The following is a 23,622-nucleotide window of genomic DNA, read 5'->3' as shown; positions in this document are numbered from 1 at the left end:
GTATGGTTATATAAATTGAAATGTACAATCTGGGTATCAAAGTAGGGTCTATAATACCCTTGGGTGCTACACCGCGTGCTTATCCATTATTCCTTCAACATTGGCAAAGATTTATAAAAGGGAAACAAACGTACGGCTAAACTACTTTCTGAATTCCAACGGTTATTGTTATTCCTAAACCTATCGTGCCAGTAGATACCTATTACTCACAGTTTGATTATAGATGGAATCAGTAGCAGAACTTAAGTAATTAAACTTTTGAACGCCTAAGACCAAGGACAAATCTAGCACAAAATTTCAAGCATTTTCCGCGCGTTAAAATTCTCTTCGGCATTTTTTCCGCCCTAATATGGCGCTCGCCTTAACATTAGTCCATACCTACTCCATACGACACATTCGAACTGAATTTCGGGCATTTTTCGTACACCAAGTGATCTCATAAGGGTTCCTCTTTCCCTTGAGGTACGGAACCCTAAAAATGTTAACAGTTATAGAACGCGACAGGTCAAGATTGCTATCTGGGTACGAAGTGGGGGGACGCCCCACACACCCGCATGTCACGCGCGCTACCCCGCACTGGGTGAGCGCGGGGGCTGTGCGGGTGTGTGTCATCACCCCAATGCCATCTCGAACTATCGCGTACTATAAGTACCTACCTAATAAATTAGCTCCCTGGTCCCGAGCGGCGCCTGTAAGCGACTGCACGCGTTGCAGCAGCGATTCCCGCGACTTGGCCGGTGAAGAGGGCGCCGACGTTCCTCGGGAGCCACCACGAAGGTTCAACGACAAGTCGCTCCCCACTCCACTGCTTGCGCTGGGTGCCGGCGGGACCGACGATGTGGACGCGCTGCCGATACTGCCTCCCGTAACTATAAACCAGGGACTTCATTAAAAGAGGCGAAGTCTCATCAGTTCTACCCACACAGACGTAAAAAAATTTGTTCTGACTGACCGACTAACTGACCTATAGACGTATAGCCTTGTATGTACGCAATACGCATTCAGTACAAAAGATTTTGTGTTAATTCCAGAAAGAATTACATATTTTAGGATGTTTAGAGTAGAAATTCCACACCCTCATCGGTTTCCATAATTCCAGCGAAGCCAGGGCCGATCAGCTAGTCTCTTAATAAGGTAATAGAAAATTTGGTATCTGTATCCATACTAGCCTAAATTATTTGACCTATATTGCACGGAAGCTCCCTTTATAATATAGACAAGGAATAATGCCAAAGTATTTGTAATTCCTTCAACTGCGAAGCCACAGGCGGTTGCTAGTCACATATAAAAAACTGTTCTTACCCTGGGAGGTCGGCCTCTGATTCTGCGGCTTGGGTTGGCTGGTGGTCGCCGGCTGGCCGGTGTAAGGGTCCACCTCGCCCTCATCGCACTCGGACTGCAGGTCACCCGAGCTGAATCTGCGCAACGCCTCCGCTGAGCTACGCCACAGCCGCCGGGACGGGATGGGGGGAAGAACCGACACACACAATGTAGCTACCCATTGCCCTCTTATGCCAGATCCACACTCTTAGGAGCACGTCTCACGGAGGCTTTATCTCAAGCCGTGGCGACCGAAGGTTAAGGCAAACAACTTCAGCAAATGCCGTAAAGATCTTCGTACACTTCCCAGACTTAACGCTGACTCCACTCCGACTCGACTATGTACGTGTATGTGTAAAGTGTTTGAATGAAATATTAACGATTTCACCGTAATGAACATGATATAAAGCTCACATGTCCATGCTTTATTATGAGTTGAATCGGCGTCGAGTCTGTGTAATATGCGAAACAAGGAGCGACTGATCAACCAGTTGGTTGCTCTCGCGTGGTACAAATACTCTCGCTCTCTTTTTGATTTGCCAAAGAGACCTAAAAGTCGACTATGCGCATTTTCTAAAGTTGTTTGCCGATCACACACACAAACACCACGCATCTGGACAAAAACCGATACTGAGTGGAGCATACAGGGGGCAAAGTGAGGGCTCCGCATACTCTCGCACTCGAGTAGCCTCGTGTCGAGTCGTGAAGTGTGGATCCGGTATTAGATTTTCTTCAACTGCCTTTAACAATTTCACTGCCTGAACGACTCTATTATTTACTATATCAATGGAACTCTTTATTTATAAAGCTGCTTTGAAAGTGCCGTAATCTAAATGGGTTTCAATAAAATCTTAATTGAAGCCTCCAAAGAACTGGGACTAAAACTAAGTAAATTGTATAAGCGTGTTTAATAGTAGTTCAATAGGTTTATTGAAGACTCCACTTTGAAGTCTGTATGAAGTAATGAGTTGTATCGAGATATAAATCTAGTCTTTCAAAGATCTAGGCACAGTTTAATTTTTATTTTTTCACCTATAACAAACTCAAAGCAAGTTTTCACGTCCTAGTTTAAAATGTCATGTGCAGCACAATTCATTAGGAAGGCAAAGTGGATACGCTCCATGGCACCATTTCGCTCAAACGTGCACTACATTATTTACTTATCTGAAAAACTTTAACTAAATTTTATTTACCTACGGTCTCAAAATTACTTCACACTTTCAGTAAAATACTATAGACTATAACATTTCTGGTAATAAAAGTATACTATCTATCTTTTGTTTCATTACTTACCTGTTTTAACTTGTAAGCACATGGAATGACAACAGAGACGAGGAAATAAGCGCCATGCACGGATGATGGAACTGCATTTTATTTTTGTTTTGGCAAAATATCGTCGATCAGGGCTTTAATGTAAAGTTGACAGCTGATGAGTGCTACACGGTATGCCGCTTGAGGACGTGATAGGTTAAGGCTTATACTGTGACTGACAAAAATCGTTGGAGACCAAAAATTTTTATGGAGTGTTTTGTAAATTGTTGCCTAAAGTTGCGTCCCAGAAGAGAGCACCAAATGGCGACACGAACAAAAACGTCGATCGTCACAAAAGTCCGTTGTAGAACAACATAATGAACACACCACACGAATGTTTGTTCTCCATAGAGTTTGGTTCATCATCGTGTACCCAGGCACTACAAATTGAAGTACCCAATTGGGCTTGGATAGACACAGTGATGAAATAGTATCCAACACGTCTCCTTGAACTTTACAGTATAAAGGTGTTCACATTTCACACAATTACTGGATCTTACGCCCATACCCCTCGTATTACAAATTGTACCTACCTATTACACGTTCAATACGACTTAACTATGCCGCGCAGTTGCCGTTACAGATTTTGTCTATCCAAGCCTTTGAACTAACAAGGAGTCAAACTTCAGCTTTATATCACGTGGATCCCATCATAAAGCTAACTCCTTGATAGTCATAAGTTGGGAAGTAGGATTTAGTGCGGATGGGGAAAGCATTGTTAAGCTTTTGGCGGTTTGCTGTGTCGTTAGCTAACAGTAGGTAAATGGCTACTTTCGCCTGAGTGCTTAGTTTCAACAGCTGAGCGTCTGTTTTTTAGCAGCTTCCATCGAGATGCACGGTAGCGGCTCGGGCGTCCAAATAGAAGAATTATAAGCATTTTATAGCTGCCGTAGAAAAACTTGAACTTCTTAGACGCTATGGCTGCTAGAGAGCCTAGACAATAGACACTCAGGCAATAGTAGTCAAAAGTGCGCCCAGCGCGAGCGGGTCAATACGAGCGTCTTAATATTTAATTTAAAAACAAAATAATTATAAACTTATAATTATCTCATCAAAATTATTCTATTAAATAGCGCAATTATGATCGAACTCAGAAAGAAATATTATAATATATGTTCTTACTAAAACAAAATTTTATTAGTATTGAAAAACTTTACACAGCTTGTTTGTTAGTTGGTGGTATTTATTTTGACATGAATTTGAAAATATCAAACAGCGTCTGTTAAAAGCCGTCAATTGAGAAGAAAATACAGAAAACCATACTAATAAAATTGGTTAAAATACTGAATATAATGTAATACTCACTTAATAGTAATGTTATACTAAGTATTTATGCTAATAAGTAGATAAATTAAACTGAGATAATGATAAAAGGAAACTTATCCTACTGACTGTAAAACACTTAAGTACAAATGCAAGAAAAAAAAGAAAATGTAAAATTCATTTCACACAAACTCCTGTCTGCTTACAAGACGTGCAAATGGTTTAAAGAGTCGTAGCTCGAGAGCATAATCTATATATATAAAAGGAAAAGGTGACTGACTGACTGAATGACTGACTGACTGACTGACTGATCTATCAACGCACAGCTCAAACTACTGGACGGATCGGGCTGAAATTTGGCATGCAGATAGCTATTATGACGTCGGCATCCGCTAAGAAAGGATTTTTGAAAATTTAACTCCTAAGGGGGTGAAATAGGGTTTTGAAATTTTGTAGCCCACGCGGACGAAGTCGCGAGCATAAGCTAGTTTTACACATATTATTAAGATTTACGTAAGTGTCAGTCACCTTCGTAGAAGCTTCTCTATCTCTACGTATGCTTACAACCGAGCGGCACTTTGTCGACGACAGGTGTGACTGCTTAGTAGACTGCAGTGGTGTCAATTATACGTTGTCGAGCTACGACTCTCAGAATATAACACTTGTTTAGCTGCATAAAACTTACCTTCTTTTCAGGTAATTGACATTGGAAGTGAATGAACTCCGGAAGCTTGAGAAAGACAGGGTTGATGTGGTCGCGGCCTGTGGGCCACAGATCCCAGGGCACCCCGAACGATCTATTTTGACCGCCCCTAACATAACACAAAACATCATCATCATCATCATCATCAGCATCATCAACCGATAGACTGCTGCTACTGAACATAGATCTCTTGTAGGGACTTCCACACGCCACGGTCTTGCGGCTTGCGCAATCCAGCGGCTCCATGCGCTTCGTCTGATGTTGTCCGTCTACCTACCCGTCTTTCATAACGCCGCACTTTCCGATGCAAGGACCCCCAACGTCTATCGGTTTCCCGAACTAAAAACTCGTTTGTCTCGGTAAAAATTTGTGCTTAACGTTAAGGAAAAAGAAGTCAATATTCTGGATACCAATCCTGCCAATTGATTTTTGACACGTATGTAATTAAAATTATTTAGGAGTCTATCAGCCGTACTCAGAGTCGCTTAATGGCTTATCCATACTACTAATTCATGCCTTAAGTAACGATTAAGCGACTCTGAGTGCGGTCGTAATAGTTATTAATATGCCATGTATATAGCTTGACGCCATATAGATTGTCGCTACGATTTGCTGTCAATGTGCATTCGCCTTTAAAGTACCTTTCATATCTTTTTTTACGAAGTCGTAAAATAGCTACCTATAATAATGGACTTGGAACTTACTTTAAAATATTCACTCTCAAGTGAATTTAAGAACACAGAGCGAACCGTGGCCGAGGGAAGGAGGACGGAGGTCTGCAACAATACATACATAACATTTATTCAACTATTGTTTTTGTCATCGGGACTTGTTCCAAAACCACTCTTAAAAATTACTCTCTGGACAGTTTTATAAAGCTATTCACATACTACAATACAACAGTCGCGTACGGGTGTGCACGTATGGATGCGTCCCGCATCCCGCGTTGATGATACGCAGGTGTGGCGTGGCCATAGTCCGCGTGGATTTACGTTTTTAAAATCCCGTGGGAACTCTTTAAAAAGTAGCCTATGTCCTTCCCCGGGATGTAAGCTAACTCTGTACCAAATTTCATCAAAATCGGTTGAACGGTTGGGCCGTCAAAAGCTAGCAGACAGACAGACAGACAGACACACTTTCGCATTTATAATATTAGTATGGATAATATAAATCATAATATAAATATCTAAATATATAAAAGGAAAAGGTGACTAACTGACTGACTGACTAACTGACTGACTGACTGACTGATCTATCAACGCACAGCTCAAACTACTGGACGGATCGGGCTGAAATTTGGCATGCAGATAGCTATTATGACGTAGGCGTCCGCTAAGAAAGGATTTTGGAAAATTCAACCCCTAAGGGGGTGAAATAGGGGTTTGAAATTTGTGTAGTCCACGCGGACAAAGTCGCGAGCATAAGCTAGTAATTCATAAAACACATTAAAGTACCCTAATTGGAACTAAGTACATTGTATTACATAATTGGATGATTTCCTGAAAAGACGACGATCCAACCCACAAATGAAACAAAATTGAGATACTTAATATTATGAACAAACTTATTACCAGCTGGCCAATTATGGTAAAGTGATGATACGATGGACATTATCATTGCACCGTAATCGCCATGACTGATAGATAATATTAATTAGTAGGTACCTACTTACTACATTATACTATCATCTTATATTTCAAATCAGACTGAATAATTTAAAATTAGGACTTTAACCTATTTCATTGGTTTTTTTCAGTAAGATCTTCATTTCAAACCCTTGTTAACTTGATTACCATTGAACAGACTCCGAATTATTTAAATTTGATTTGACACATTTTCAGATCTCTTCCGATGATTTGTCTAATACTTTATGCAATAAACTTTATGCCCCGGGCATAGCTTTGGCCCATAGCCAATGTCCCGGGCCGTTCGGCGACGGTTTGTTACGACCGCACACAGTTTAACTACCTTTTTGCTCACTGACTTCCATTCCCGGGGTTTTATCCACCGTCGTTCTAGAGTTAGATTAGGTGACATTTTTTTTAATCGATTAGGTACAATAAAGAATATTTTACTTTACTTTACTTTTACAAGTTAGCCCTTGACAGCAATCTCACCTCTCTCTATCAAAGATCTCTGGTAAGTGATGACTGATGATGCAGTCTGAGACAGAAGCGGGCTAACTTGGAAGGGGTATGGCAGTTTTCATTAAATCCATACTCCTTAAAGGTTTCTACAGGGAATCGTACCGGAAGTTAAATCACTTGGCGGCAAGACTTTGCTGGTAGGGTGGTAAAGAGCGACGGCCGAAACCTTCCACCAAGCCAGACCAGAGACAATTTAGAAATTATAAATCCCAAATCGCCCCTGCCGAAAATCAAACCTGAGACCAGATCTTAGCGCTCATCATGCGTCAGATTTATGTGGTCCTAAAACTTTTATTTCAACCACCCTTTTTAAAAAGACAATGAATAACGCCTGAGACCCTACGGGCCTACATTGCATGCCAGTACCTAAAAGAACGGCTATCATATACCTACCTAATATTATCAGAAAAGTGTCCATGACAAAGGTGCAATTATTGTTGGTCTGACAGCAAGGTCTATCGCAATTTTTTTAAAGCGGAAATATAGGATATAGAAAGATCTAAAAAATACAGTATGAATAAGAAAATCATAAATCAATGAGCATAAAGCATGATAGAAATCACTGATCACATAAAAACAAAACAAAAACAACGGCAAGCGGTAATTTATTTTGTGGTAACTAAAGACATAAAAATATGATAGATTTAATATATATTTGTAAGCAAACGGCACCCAATTTGTAACCGCATCGGGCGCACGAATGCCCGAGTGAACTGGTACCATCAATCCAGCTTTAAACTGATTGTGGGAGGTGTAATTATGGCTCACAGCCAAAAACGCGCGTCACCAAGTCGCATCGTTCGTCGCGTTTCCTGAACATGGTCACATTTAATTATTATTCACACAACCCCTTTAAATTATATCTCCTTGTTTTCATTTCTTTGCAATCTATTAGGAGTCATTATCTCCAGAATATGCTTCGGCAGTTGACAAGAAGAAACCTATTCCATAACCTATTTCATAATCGCCGGCTCACTTGGTACTAAGCATGAATTTCGTCACAGAATGAATGAGAAGCGTTTAGGCTGCTATCACACTGGCCAAGCGAGGATTAACAGACTTTACAGACCTTTTGATAACATTATGGAGAACTCGCAGACATGCAGGCTTCCTCACGATGTTTTCCTTCACCGTTATAGCAATTGCTTTAAACGCAAATAAATTCAAAAAGTTGAGATAGGTAAGTACATTCCCGGGATCGAGAAGACTGACGTCTTAACCACTAGGCATCGCCTACACTTCACTAAAACCTAATTACATAATTCATAAATGCATGCTGTAGTGGCGAGGACTATGCTATGAACCATAAGCAAACCTAGTTTGGACGGATATTTTAGGCTAATTATAGCAGATCCATAAAATATAATTAAGTATTTGTAGACTGCCGTTGATCCATGCTTTTAGTTGCTCGTAGGTACGTAGGAATCCTTTGAACTAAAACAATGATAGCTACTTTTGCTCATAAGCTTTATAAATGAACAGCTGGTACAAAAAAAATCAGCACTCAAGTGACAAAATGCTACTCCTTAGGCATTCCTATTCGCTTCAGTTTTCAAGTTGACTCTTGGCCTCAATCTATTCAAAGAATGAAAGTGCCGAAGACACGTTTAGATTTTTACATGCAGAAAAGTTGTAAAAGTCAGTACAGTCTTGATTTGCCTTCGGAAATTAATCTAAGTAGTTGAAAAAGAACAGTGCTAACCACGTCATGTTCACGTTGGATAAGGGTTCCGTTTTTTGCCATTCGGCTACGGAACACTAAAAACCGGCCAAGTGCAAGTTGGACTCGTGCACCGAGGATTCCGTACTACAGAAGAAGTAAAACGGTAAGAATCACTTTTGTTAACGAACCGCAAAACTAACTTTGTTTATAGAGGTCTTTCTTTGTAAAATATACATAAATTTCTATTCATCATAATTATTTCAGTTTTTTCTACTGGTAGATAAACTTCGGAGATGTCGAGGAGGAACGGTATTTTTTTTCATTTTGCACGATAAATAAAACATAATAAAAATTGCATTAAAATAAAAAATAAGAAATCTGTTTTAGAATTAGAATGTACAGGTAAGGGTACAGGTGCCCTTTCATTTCATACCCCACTTTGTATATAGTTAATCATACTTTAAAAATTTAAAATATTAATTAATTATTATTAGTTCATGAACACATTTTTATTTTTTTGTGATGTAACCACAAATTCACGGTTTCCTAATTTTTTCCTTTACTTGTAGGTACTATAAGACCTACCTACCTGCCAAATTTTATGATTCTAGGTCAACGGGAAGTTCTTTATGGGTTTTCTTGACATTCACGACAGACAGACGGACAACAAAGTGATCCTATAATTGTGCCTTTTTTCCTTTTGGGGTACGGAACCCTAAAAAGTGCACGCATTATTGTATGGCTTCAGCTTCACGGCATTTTGATTAACTGTGACGGCGTTGGTCCTAAACAAATTCATCAGCGATGTTGTTATCTTTATAAATATTCAAAGACAAACCGCTCGACAAACAGCGCCTACCGTATTCTGGATTTCTGCCAATTCCGTGATCCCGCTACGGAAGAATCGATCTCACGATTGTCGCAGATGCGGCCGCGGCACACAATTCTCTAATATAAAGGAAAACATCACATTTCCTATTGTGTTTTTTATTCACTTTGATCCGCTGAGGAAATTGCTGAAGCAATTTATTGTTTCAGTATCATCAATCCTATAATTTCATCGTATGTTATTATTATACGAAGTAAGCAGTTTCAAGTATATTGAAAACTCAGAACGATCAAGTAGGCATCTAAACAGAGTAACTACATAATACTATACAAATTATAAGGTATTTTAATTTAGATGTGAATAAGGTCTTACGGTGGAGTAATGAGGTAGATTTGTAAATACAGTAGCCGGCAGAAAATATTATACATCGGCCTTTAGAAAGAGATAGATAGCCGTTTCGTAGAGCGTTGTCTCTGTCGTTGAGAGCGACAAAACGCACATAAATATGACTAAGACAACTCCGCGCTCTACGAAGCCGAAACGAAATCTCGTTCTAAAAGGTCGATGTACAATATTTTTTCCCGGCTACTGTAAATAATTTTGATTTCCACTTTGAGGTTAATTTTTACGTGATGAACTAGCCTGATGGTGACATCGCCGATACACCGTTAAGACGTCGGCCGAGACTCTGGGATAGGCACGTCTAACTTTTTGTCCAGCGTGGTAGACTATGACCTATACCCTTCTCATTCTGAGAAGAGACCCGTGCCCAGTAGTGGGATGGCGATGGGTTGAGATGATGATGATGCCTGGTGGAAAGTAATCACGCTTGCTTGAAGATGCCTATTAACTCTTGAATATGCTCGAGTAAGATAGTTTGCAAGAAACAGATGTCCAGCTATTGTCATTGTCACCTATAACAAATTACGTTCAATCACACAATTCATTAAAAAAGAATTCAATGAACGTAACAACCGTAACATGTTGTTACATAATTGAATATGGTCAAACGATCAATCCACAGCCAACCATATTATACTAGTCCCGAGGGATTGCAGTCCGGCTCTATCAATTTTTGTTTTAATACTACAAAGTACCAACAGTTTACTAACCCTGCAAAGAACTAATGGACTCGAGAAGAAAATACTACAAAAGTACTCGTTTGGATTTAAAAAGTATTAAAATTGCGCTCAAAGCTCAAATTTAAAAGAAAATCTGGGACAAATCACAAAAATAGTTGGGTACTAAAAACGCACGACTCAGCAGTTTACTCAGCCGCTAACTTTGCGTGTAATGTTGTAACATTTATCACTTACCGAATGGCCGCGACGTTCTGAAAAAACCCAGTACGCTTCAGGGTGAACAATACTAGAACGGATATTTAATACGCATAGTATTTGTACAATTTGAAATTCTACTTTTTTCAAATTGAAGTTAACTAAAATTGTATCTAAACTAATGAGGTTTTTGTTAAAATATAGTCACACTACACTTAGTTTAAACTTTATAAAAGGATTATGTTAATCCATTTTCTACAGTTTTTTTCTATTGTAATAAACAATATCATTTCATAATACTGAAAAAAGACCTTAAATCAATGAAACATTAATGCTAATTATTTTAAGATTTCGTAGGTATTTTATAAGATCAAGGTGGTTTTGTAATTAAAATAACATCAGTGTCATTAATCAAACACCCATTCTAATCTATTTTAAATTGTAACCAATGTGCCTTGTGACCGATATTCAACTCGGCATTCAGTCTTTATCCGCCCCACATACCCATTTAAACTTTACGCTCCCGGTACAATACTACTGAATTTCTGCCTTATAATTTTTCATGGCGCTACATGAATGAAATTTTGACTCGAGCATTTAAGAACGGTGTCTAGTAAAGGTTTATACTCACAGATTAAAAGGGTAAATCCGATAAAGATAGGAATCGCCTTACGGAGCACTGGTTGCGCGTTAACGGGTAGGAAAATGAATGTGAATGGGGGTGCCTTTTGAGAGACTGAAGTGAAAATCGGCGGGACAGCGCACGCCACGGGGGTATTGATTTTGGGCGGCAACGTGCTGAGCGACGGTTGAGACATCTATAATCAAATATACTATCAGGGAACTAAACTGTTCGGCTGCTTTTCATCGTCCCTAGGTGGCGCTGCGCATTGCAAACTTAAGTTTAAGTTCTGTCACTATTACCTACTACAGACTAATTCTATCAATCATATCAATGGAGGACAGGGATAGAGTGTCTGGATTTAAATCATTAAATCTTTCATCAACTTTTCGGAAACTTTGATCTAGTATGAGAGTAGTAAATTGTCCAGCATGAATAATAGCTACTACCACAATTAAATTAAATGCTATTCTTTTTTCATTGTGCGTCGCATTTCTTGAGTCTGCCACCCTGTAAAATTAAAAAGTAAAATCCTCTTTGTATGCTAATTAACTCATTATTGTAACTTCACTTTATTTAATCATGGGGTCCGCGACTCCAGGTATCTGCTTCTCTGAACATTTGAATATGCAAAATGCATTCGTCGTATAAGAATGTAACTGGGTCCAACAGTTAACCATTTTGCATAGTTTCGAGCGCGTTGAAGTCTTTTAAAGCCAAAAATGTCTGGACTGGAAAAATAAAATTTAGCAGATATGGCTTCGATGTAACATGGCGTTTAAAAGTGGATCCAAATAACTGGTTTGTTGAAGAGAATGGCTCAGCGAGCTATGGAGATGCCTAATACCCGGAATTATAAAGGGTAAGATCTAAAACGGAGAAATGCTGGGAAAAAATACAATGCTGATGTGCCCCTAGTGGTCTGCAGGCCATAGATGCACTAAAGCACTGCTTACCCTAGTTTAGATTTGGAAATATATTATATAATATTTATTATGTATATAATATCCCAAGATTATGTTATTAATAGAAAGAGGTATTTTGTTACAGTATGCGGCAGAAAATATTGTACATCGACCTTTAGAAAGAGATTTTGTAGAGCGTTGTCTCTGTCGTTGAGACCGACAAATGTCACATAGGTTGGACAGAGACAACGCTCTAAAAAGGTGGTCTCATTCTAAAGGTCAATGTACAATATTTCTTGCCGGTTACTGTACTATGTTATTGATATAAATATGTGCAGGTAAACAGCTATATCTATTTTTATTTATTTGAACGACTTTATTGTTAACAAAATTGCAGAGTAAGAATAGAGGATACACTTACAAAAACAAAGGGCGACCTTATCACTAAAGTATACATCCAGACAACCCATACTTAAGGACTTATAGAACTGTAAGACTGATCGATGTGATGGTAGAGAAAAGAAGTTTTTGGCGGTACCTACCCGCATTTTAAAAAAATGTTAAAAGATTTAGATTTAAATACTAACATCCAATACAATTTTCAATCAGACAAATAATGAATTAGTGTACGATTTATTGTTTTCTAAACAGTCTTTTCTCAATGGATTTAGTGGATAGCTTTATATCAAAAAAATGTCATTGCATCAGTTCTGTTGATCGCACCAACATAGAAAACTCACAAATTCGGGCTGATATTGTTTTGGGAACCAGCCTGTCCCTGTATTTTACCTGCGCATGTGCATGTGTGCGTATGGCATATAGTATAGGTATAGGTGAGAGGTGCAAGTGTGGGCGTATGTCGTAACGGCCGCCCGCGCGCCGACGCAACATTGCGTGGATGACGCTTGTTCACAATAGAGATAATTATCTTAGTAAAAACAACTTCCAATATTTTATTTTTATATTAACTAGATATGAAAACCTATCAAAATGCAAGTTTAGTCGTATAGATTAGGTACCTCTTACGGAAAATTCATAAGTAGGTAACTATCTACACTTGATAAAAACAAGATAAGGAAACGTGTAATAGACAGAAGCTGAAAGAGGAGTATCTAAGTAGAAATAAGAATATAATGATAGTGTCAAAATAGAATTTGTAGATTATAATACAAATCCTAACTTAAGTAACTTTATTTATTTTATTTTTATTTATTTTCCACACAAACAGAAAAAACACTTCCATTATAATTGGTTTCTTCGTGCTCGTAAGCGCTTGGCGGCTTGTCTGAGCACTGCACATTCCTCTGCAACTAATCCTAAGCAACTGACTCAATAGTGATTCAAATGCACTGAACTGTAATGTGTAATACTCGTCGATGTATAATATAATACTGTACTTACTAGGAAGCACTCGCAAGACCAAAAATGTGTCATCCTTTAGTAGGTAGGTAATTACTAATTAGTAAGTTAGACCTCCCAAAAAATATTTCTTACAAGAGGAATATTACTGCATACTCTACAAAGTAAAAATGAATGTAGAGTTGATAAGTTTTTACATTAAGTTCCTATTTAAGTATCAAACGTAATTACCTACTTAATACGGCAAATAAAGCGCCGAAAAGCATGGTGATAAGGAAATGTGGAATCTAATAAGGTACCAAAAGTATGGTGATAATTAAGATATAGGTATTTATTGGCAGGGGCGCCCAGAAGATTTTAAACACGTGATTCACAATTAGGGCGAAAAACTAGTAATAGATGGGGGTTGATGGGAGATCACTGAAATCTGTCTATCTGATATTCAGTTGGATTTTCAGTGATCTCCCATCAACGCCCATCTAAATAGCTAGGTATCACTGGTTCGCCCTGATTATCACGTGGTTCAAATCCTCTGGGCTCCCTCCCTAACCTCCAAATTTGATAAGTTAAGCTTATTAAGGTGGGATATGAAAATTGTGTCAAGTTATTGCTGATAGTGCACGTAATTGTGAACGCGGCCGCTCGCAGAAAGTAAAGTTTGTTGTTCTCGTAACGCGACGTGCGGAGGCAGTGACTAGTGAGGCAGTGTCGCTCCGTTCCGCGCTCCGACCAGCCGCCATGATACTCTGACCGCGCGTGCCTTCAATTCCAAAACCCTAAAGTTTGTGACAATTGAAAGAAAACTTGTGCAACATGTTGTGCCTAATCAGGAGATGTGCCTTCGTCTACACGCTGTTGGCCACGGCGCTTGCGCAGGTAACATCTGTTGTTTTTCTTATTAGCCATTCCTACGCGCCTAATAGTGACAGACGCAGGGGTGCAGATGATCTCACTCTTTAGATCACTCTAAATAAAGAACAGGTTCGTATTCCGACCTATTTTGATGACACATATCTTTACAACGAAACCGAAAAGAGCCTTTATGTCGTCATCACTCCCAGTAATATTTAAGAATACGAAAAATATTTACTGTTGGTAAGTAGTTATTACTGCAGAAACACTTACTAAGTATATTACTATAGTAGTAGAGGATTTAAATAATAATACCTACAGGAAATAGGTAGGCTCTATTAACATTTTATTAAAACCTTAATATTATTTTATTTACTTACACTTAAAACGAACAAAAACGCTACGACTAGTCTTATTCTTGTTGGAAAAATGTGGCTGATTTTTTGCCTTGTAACGAGACCTCGACCGGTAGGTAGGTACCTATCTACATAAAACTTTAATTTCCCAGTTTTTTTAGCATTTGCATATTCCAAAAAATACCTACCTACTTACTTCAGGTTATTTTGACTACTTAATGGATGTATGTTTAAAAAGCCTCGAAAAGCAGCAAAACGATGTTGCTTGATTTTGATACGTAGGGAAAGCTAATAAAATATTTCTAGGAAGGCCTGTGTAGTTGGTATATTTTTTCCACTAGGGCAGTAAATAAAATTGTATAAGTCAAAATATTTCGAATTCATCAGAGCATAAAGCATGACTAATATACAATTTCAGTAAAGAATTATACCTATACTTAGCTATGTACTATAAATACGTAAATAGGTATGTAAGTTTACTGCATTTCTTCATTCATGGAGTCACATGTAGGTATACCTACGCGTAACAACATGGCATAATGCCTAACCTAGAAACGCATAATATGGATAACGAATATGAGCCTATAAGGTATATGTTTCCCTACTTACTTTAACAGATGATAAATAATAAAAAGTTGCGTTTTTTCAGTTTAAAGTCCTGACTTGAAAACTCAATTCAATTTCACTCACAATTTTTACTTTATTTTATAGCTATCGATATCTACTAATATTATAGCAGATATCGATAACTAATAAAATGCGGCGAGTGCGGGTAACGTGCGGGTGTGCGAGGTGTCCACTGTCCACCCACCTCATACCCCGATTGACATCTCAACCTATCGCCGGACTGTATATTTGGTCAAAAGTAGGTATGTAAGTCTGTTCACCGTCAGATTTTTTAGCTTTAGATCTTGAGAATGAGATTCATTCAATCAAACCAATTGCTTTTGAACATCGATGCTTTTGAAGCCGAATCATAAACTGTTTAGGTAATAGTAACAGTAAATGTTATTAATAAACATAAACATTAATACTTAAACATTAATTAATGACATAAACAGTACATAAGTAATACAGTGATAAAAAATAATTAAAGCGGATAAACAAAAATTCTTAAAGTACCTACTTATTATTAATCCACAGAACGTAGTTACCTACGCAGTTATTTAAATATTTACACCTTCTAGCCATTGTTATAATAATTATAATTTATAAGGTAGAAAATTACAAGTTCAAATATTTATAGAACTACCTAGTCTCGAGATTGGATCAGGCTAGGTATTTAAAACCCACTTAATTAAAAGTACCACCTACTTTGGGTAATAAAATAAAAAAGTCCACATCGACTCGGAAGGGCGAAAAAAGGAAATACGAGTAGGTACATAGTTGGAAACTTAAGGTCTGTTCAAACTGCACGATGTCTTGTAATTGCCTTTCCTTTCAAAGAATATTATTTTCTAGAATAGCGTTCAGCATCATCATCATCATCATACACTCATCAGTGGCTCACTCTATGTATCTAAGCTAAAAATCATTTACAAAAACCAAAGTAATTCCCCATTCCTTAGTTTGGTTAGGCAAAATAATTCTCGGATATGATGTGCAAATCTTTAAAGTTAGTAAAGCTGACTGACTGAATGAATGACTGACTGACTGACTTCTGAAATTGAAACTGATCGGGCTGAAATTTGGGATGCAGATATCTATTATGACGTAGACATCCGCTAAGAAAGGATTTTTGAAAATTCAATCCCTACACGAAGACACAGGCATAAGCTAGTATTAGTCAAAGGTCTAAGATTTGGCCCTTGACTAAGATCTTTTCCCAGTCCCGAGTTTTGAGCAGTTATTAAACCGGTCGGATTCACCTTTCGACTATTAATAATATTGTTTCTAAAATAATTCTTGATAAGTACAGTAGCTTTATAAGCTAAAGCTTCTAAATACAAGACATTGTACAACTGGTCCGTATAAGGCGCAGTTACAGACATACAGACCAATGCCAGAACACAAGGCGTATTGGCAAGGCTACCGCCTACGCACGCCCCAATAAATAAATAATAATCACTGCTTGAAAGTTAAACCGTTGACAAGATTAGTTAAAATTATTATATTGGTGCAACGATTTCAAATTTTATAAGACGCCATTCATATTTTTGATGATGAAGGTCTATAGTCTGGAGATCTGATTCAAAGATTTAATCTCATTTTAATTGAAAATAAACCCAAGAGCTGGTGCTTATTTCGCTCAACGGTTGAGCCTTGCCGTTCAGCGAGGTAATAGCGCCAGTGTTTTGGGCACAATGCCCATAACTGACCATTTGGACGGCGTATATTTTTTGTAAATATAAATTTTTTAGTGATAAGTTTTTCTGTATGTTTTATTGTTTTAAAATTTTTATCATTTGAACTAATAATTACTATTTATTACCCAATATATTATGTATGTATTGAAAATACTAAAATAAAACTTAAAGTTATCCTTATTACTATACAAATCATGCTCGCGTGGAATGGTGCCGCTAAGAAAGGATTTTTGAAAAATCAACCCTGAGGATAAAATAATATTATAAACAGGTGCATAAATAATTATTATAAGAGATATATTTCAGTCTTCTATAAAGACTCAAGCAATGTGAAGATTGTCGTTTTTTTCAGCCGCAACAACTTCTTGAGGAGCAACTGCACATCTGTAAAAGTTTCGCTTTTTTACTGAATAGATTTGTACACTTTCTACGACATGTTTAAGCGGTTGGAACAAAAATCTAGAGTTAAAATCTTTATAACCTCGATAATAAATAACTAACCAACGTCTGCAAAGAAGAAGAAGAATAGAGGCACGCCTATTTGATTTTTACAAACTTCAAACGCAGCCGTCTAAATAGGCGTTGTATATATTATTCTATATGTATATTATAGGTACGACAATAGTGCAACTGGCGGGATTTGAACCGCCGCCGTCCGACCTTTCGGTTTTCAGCCCACTCCTTTAACCGTTGAGCTATTGAGGCTTAATATTTTACAAATTGTGAAAAAATCACGTGGTAGGTACATAGATACTCTCTCAACTAATTGGTATTACTGTTACATAAAAACTTGTATATTTACAAAGAACAAGTACCGGCATTGCTATCATTCATGGAAACCAACTGTGACTCAAGTACGGGTATATTGACTCACGTAGCATACATAGCAGGTTGATAATTCAGTGCCCAATGAATCAGTTTTATATTATTTAACTTCGGAAAGAATTTTATAAACTATTCAATATTCGTTTATGGTCGTGATCGAAGGTTAAATATCTACACGCGAATTATTGTGTTCCATTAAGTAGATAATAACCTGTAAATGAATATTAAGGTACTATTTTATTTGAAACATATTTCATCTTATGGTTAATTTTAGGGGGGGGGGGGGGTAAGTATTATAAAAATCCCACGGGAACACATAACATCTAAACTTTCATTTACTAAAAGTTTTTGCTAGGTATATAATCGTAGTACCTACCTTCTTATTAAATATCTAGTTTATCGACAAATTCGATCTGAAATTAGGAGCGTAATAAAATTATGAAAATAGTTTGGTTAAGTGAAACATGGGTAGGCCTTCATAAAGTCTGTCCTGTAGGTTCGCTGACACCGGAACAAATAGTAGGCACGCAAACAATAATGTCCCTTTAGACGATGACGCTGAGAGACCTTTAGGACTGCAGTATTTTGACTTTTTACACGTCGTACGAGTAGGTATACAATATCAATTTCCATCGGCGGAGTTGCCACTAGATTACAACATGGGGCGAACCAACAAATTCCGGCAACGTATCGGCCGGCAGTTCCTCTGGTTCTGCAAATGTTCATGGGCGGCGAGGTGACCCACCTGCTCGTTTACTCGCTATTTCTATTTTTTTTTAAAAAGGTAATACCGCCCCTTGGTCCAGCCGGTTTTTTTTATATCCCGAGGAAGCTCTTTGACTTTCTGGGATAAAAAAAGCCTATATCCGTCTCTGAGATGCAACTTGCAAGCTATATATCTGTACCGAATTTCATCAAAAGTGACTAAACGGATGGGTCGTATAAAGCGAGACAGGCAGACAGACAAACTTTCACATATTTTATAATATTACTTAGTATGGATTGAGTAAACAAATTTAAGAAATAATCCCTACAAATAAGGTGCAAAATCAATAGTGATGTTATATGAGGTACCTACCTACTCGGTAAACAAATGGTACAAAAGATGTCATACGAGGGTGGCGTGAATCGCATATTAATAATGCCCTCAAGGCGACTGCAACTCGCATTTAAAAAACATAGGCACCTGATGGTGCTTTGAAAAATATTTATTCTATTCGTTACTATATAAACTACGCCAGTAGACTCGACACATAAGTAGAAGTTTAAGCCATAAGTAGAAGTTTAAGCTAGAATAACATTACTTACTAGCCCATAGGCTAGATGGTAGTAGCAATAAAGCTGCCATTTCATAATGGTGCTTTATGGTAGGAAAAAAAAAGTAGACTCGACTCGAGTGACCTTTATCAGGCATTTTTTAAATTTCGCGTTTCTATTATTTTTTCTGGCAAAATAAACTAGTTATAATAATATAATGTACCTATAACGCTTAAAATTGAACTCCTCACGCGCCATTTTAACTTTTTGTGTCAAATTTCATGTCAAAAGTACGATTTTAGTCCTTATTTTAAAGGTGAACCGTACTTTTCGGACTATACTCACATCAGTTCTGTCAGAGCTAAATATTGAAGAGTTGGACACCTACAGCTGCTGCATTGCTATACCTAAATATTGTGCTAAATATCTATAGACGACATTAATATCTTCACTCAAATAAACTTGACCTTCTGGTTAGGTTGTATACTCGCTTAATCTATTAAAAAAAATCAATAAAGTTTACGATGAGGAGTTCCTACAGAATAACGGTGTAAAAATCGTTTTTCATGGTGACATGAAGGTACTAAACATGCCATACGAGCGTGTACATCGCATAACAATATATATTCAAGGCGACTCCTACTGTGCCGATTATACAATGCAATTGATGTTAGGTACTATACTAGAGAGTTCTTCGAAGTTTAAAATATTGAGATTCTATACGTTTTTCACCCATTTACGAATAAGTATGGTATTAATGAAAATATCTGTCCCACACTGGATGCCTACAATACATGCGATCCTAGGTTGCGAATCAAAATATAATTATAGTAATATTTTTAAATACCAATCAATACGATTTTAATATTGTGTATGTAGTATGTCAGTCATAATAAACTAACTGATGCCCATGACTTCGTTCACGTGGATTTAGGTTTTAAAAAATCCCATGGGACCTCTAGAATAGAATAGAAAATATATTATTTATTCAAATAAACTCTTAAAAGTACTTTTAAATCGTCAACTGCATCTACCACTGGTTTGGAATGCCTTCCTAACGAGAAGAACCAGCAAGAAACACGGCGGTTGCTCTTTTCAAATATTTGATAATATGCAATGTTATGCCGTGTATAAAAGTAATTGCAGTCCCGCGAATTGCTGGAGTGAGCAAATCCACGCTCTTTTATCATTTACCTAATTAAATCTTTGATTGTGTAATATCTACCTATGGTTTTTAGGAGCATACTTTTACCAAATGTTTTGAACTTGATAAAAAGTAACCTATATCACTCTCCAGACCTTTGAAGTTATGTTCATGCAAAAAAAATACATTGCTCCGTTGCGGCGTGATTGCACACACTTTCGCATTTATAATATGGGTACCTAGTGATTGCCATTACCTTTTTAGGATCACTTTGTTGTATGTCTGTCTGTCTGTCTGTCTGTCAAGAAACCTACAGGGTACGTCCCGTTGACCTAGAATTATGAAATTTGGCAGGTAGGTGGGTCTTATAGCTGGCTTTAGGAGAAAAATCTGAAAACCGTGAATTTAGGGTTAGATCACACAAAAAAATTAAATTGTGGTCATGAACTAATAATTAGTATTTTCAATATTCGAAGTAAGATAACTATATCAAGTGGGGTATCATATGAAAGGGCTTTACATGTGCATTCTAAAACAGATTTTTATTTATTTTTATGCATCATAATTTTTGAATTATCGTGCAAAATGTCGAAAAAATACGACTGTAGTACGGAACCCTCAGTGTGCGAGCCTGATTCGCACTGGGCCGGTTTTTTAGTAATTATATAGATAATGCTTGTGATTGCTTATAAGAAACTAATAGGTATTTACAGATGGAATGCAATATTTGAAATATTAGTTATTTAAAATTATGATTAACAATATTGAATCAAAAATGTTCAATATCACTAGGTAAATAGGCCGGATTATATTTTACGGTTTAAGTAACTTATGTTTGAAACATTGAAAATTTTAATTGATAAGGTCTCTAATGTCTTCCTCCATTGCAACCGCCCGTGAACAGTCTTACACAATGGCATGGTTACGGATGGCATACGGCCTAGCGATGCTTCACAAAACCACACAAAAACCATTAATTATCCACACAATAATAATATTTTAAGTATTTTTGCATAATACATACCGATATAGAGTAGGTACAATGTCGTACTTTACATTTATATCGCTAGCGGTTTATCATCAATATCAGAGTTCGGCTAGTCTTACTAACTTTTCAAGTTAAAAAAACGTGATAAGTAGGTAGGTACTTTATATTATGTAAATCTGCCAAATCTCTATTGGTCTTGGTTTGGTCTCAATACTTCTTCTTGAAATTTTATGTCATATGCAGTGATTGTGCCAAGTAAGTATTATATTACGTTTATTGGTAAATCAGAAAGGTCAGTACCTACTTGGTAGATATTATTAAGTAATTTTTGGAGAAATATGACTCTATAGCCTCTCTATTTGTCTTCTTTTTGGGATCCATTAACCATAGCTCTTAGCCACCTTACCCACTTTGTTTCAAACCCGAATTAATATTAAAGTAACAACATGAAATTTTGTGTGGCAGAATGCAACATTTGGGTATAAATTAATGCTGAAAACTTATGTACCACCTTGACATTGTACAACACAGCGCCGGAATCCCGGCCTGTCACGCGAAAGCCTAATAAATAACATCCAAAAGTAGAATGTAGATATAAATTGCTACAATATATTATTCCCTCCTTTACAAATTATGCTTACTAATCCTAATTTTAAGAAATATAGTAAATAAAGTGTTTATAAATAAATATTGAATGATAGTATGTAGATATACTTAGGTGCGGTTATTTTGATTACAAACTACGATTTCTATATGGTTCCGACAGCGATAAAGTTTCGGAATATAATAATTAATAGTAGCCAGTAGGATAAATACGATAAAATTAATTTGAACGCGGTGTGATCCAGTTGCAACAGCACATTACAATGGATTGTACTGGTTAAAAAAATTTGGACCCTCATAGGGAACTGGATGGGTGACTGACTTTATAGAAGCCAACTGTTCCTCCGTACTCCGGAGAAGCCTCCGTTCGGCGTGTGTACCTACCTAGGTACTAACATCTAATAAAAGAGACAAAATCGTACCTACTCTTTGTCGAGGCGTAGGTATGTGAAAGGATCAGGAGCCCACCGTACTTTTCCCAAGAAAGCCCCCAATAACTGTTAAAAGTGGAAGGAGTTCTAATCCATAATAAAGCGGAATACGTTCAAAAAAAGAATACTATGAAAACTACAAGTCTTGCAAATTGCTATTGCGCTGGAACTATGTCTCATTAACATCTAAATGACGTCATTTTGACGTCAGCCGAAATGAATATGTATATACCATCAGTACGAAACTTCAGTCTAGTAAACCTCACTAAAATGGCGGCCACGCGCATTAGTAATTTGCGGGACTTATAGAAATACATAGTTTGACAAAATATATCTGGTTGTTTTTTTAAACAATCGCTCCACATTATGACAACAAGCAAACAAACGCTCATGTAATAAGTAACTAAGTAAGTAGCTAAGTATTTACGCTCGCGTCATCAGCGGCCTCTACGACACCAATCGAGGTCACATCTTCCTTACCTACTTACTTGGTTGACTTATATATCAACGCACAGCTCAAACCACTGGACGTTCGGGCTGAAATTTGGCATGCGAATAGAGCTACTATGACTTAGGTACGTCATAAGAACGGATTAATGAAAATTCAACCCCTAAGAAATGCCTAAGCAGGTGGTTTTAAATTTGTTGAGTCAACGAGGACAAAGTCGCGGGCATAAGCTAGTACCTAGTAATAATTAATTTAATACTAAGTTGTAGGCTATTTATACTGTGATTTTAACTCGGAAATGCCTATATTCCTTTACTTACGCAATATTTTTGTAGCACTCGGTCTTGACTAAAACATTAGGTGTGTGCTGTTCACGAAACGCTCTGATTAGCGCGGGTCGATCTATGATAACGATATTCGCGGAAGCACAATCGGCCTTGCAAGCAACTTTATTATATTCTTTATTTGAATCACAATAAAGATCATTATTTTGCTCCACAACTTTGGACAACGTGCACTGCACCTCGACCACCAACTCTATCCTTTCATCTATCAGATTACTGCTATTTCGTAATTTCCAAGCTTACTAACAAGGACAGCATAATTACAATATCTTCATCAGTAGGGTCACCGGGAAACATAAACGGTCAATTACTGTTGTCTAAAATAAAACTGATAAATCCGTTCAAGTGATTTGACTGATCTTAGTTCGGCAAAGGCAGGGCAATTCACAACAACCAAATGAACTACTTTTTGATGACTTTTTGGTATTGGCGTTGTTTATCTGTCACATTTACGCCACATTACCTACCTACTTTAATTTGTTTTCAAAAAGTCAACTAAAAAATCATGAAGATTAAACCGATAATAATTTACTTACAAAAACAAAATAACAACAAGGATACGTCCTTGTCAAAAGCGTTGAAATAATAATTAACGAGTACAAAAAGAGTCTGCCACGCTTTGACTTGTAATAGGCTTGTCTGATTTCAGGTGTCTTGAAGAAACTTTGT

The 23,622-nt window shown here is 37.3% G+C and overlaps 2 protein-coding genes across 5 annotated transcripts in view; one reads left to right on the top strand and one right to left on the bottom strand.

The window, feature by feature from the left end:
• The window catches only part of Syn (synapsin), a 111,385-nt gene extending 106,672 nt beyond the window's left edge, over positions 1-4,713 (bottom strand). The window contains exons 1-3 of the mRNA XM_034968897.2: positions 4,580-4,713; positions 1,303-1,418; positions 657-869 (exon numbers count right to left, since the gene is read on the bottom strand). Of these exons, the coding sequence (XP_034824788.2) occupies positions 657-869; positions 1,303-1,418; positions 4,580-4,713 (463 nt within the window). The remainder of the gene's footprint in view (positions 1-656; positions 870-1,302; positions 1,419-4,579) is intronic.
• Positions 4,714-14,084: 9,371 nt separating this feature from the next.
• The window catches only part of LOC117982244 (uncharacterized), a 29,391-nt gene continuing 19,853 nt past the window's right edge, over positions 14,085-23,622 (top strand). For all 4 annotated transcript variants that reach the window (XR_011236793.1, XR_011236792.1, XM_034968564.2 and 1 more), the window contains exon 1: positions 14,085-14,275. Coding sequence is in view for 2 of the 4 variants with exons in the window: in XM_034968564.2 (XP_034824455.1) it covers positions 14,213-14,275 (63 nt within the window). In the remaining 2 variants the exon portion in view is untranslated. The remainder of the gene's footprint in view (positions 14,276-23,622) is intronic.

This window comes from Maniola hyperantus, chromosome 5 (assembly GCF_902806685.2).
Source record: "Maniola hyperantus chromosome 5, iAphHyp1.2, whole genome shotgun sequence".
In the NCBI taxonomy this organism is placed as follows: domain Eukaryota; kingdom Metazoa; phylum Arthropoda; class Insecta; order Lepidoptera; family Nymphalidae; genus Maniola; species Maniola hyperantus.
This window is presented reverse-complemented; position numbering and strand designations above follow the sequence as displayed.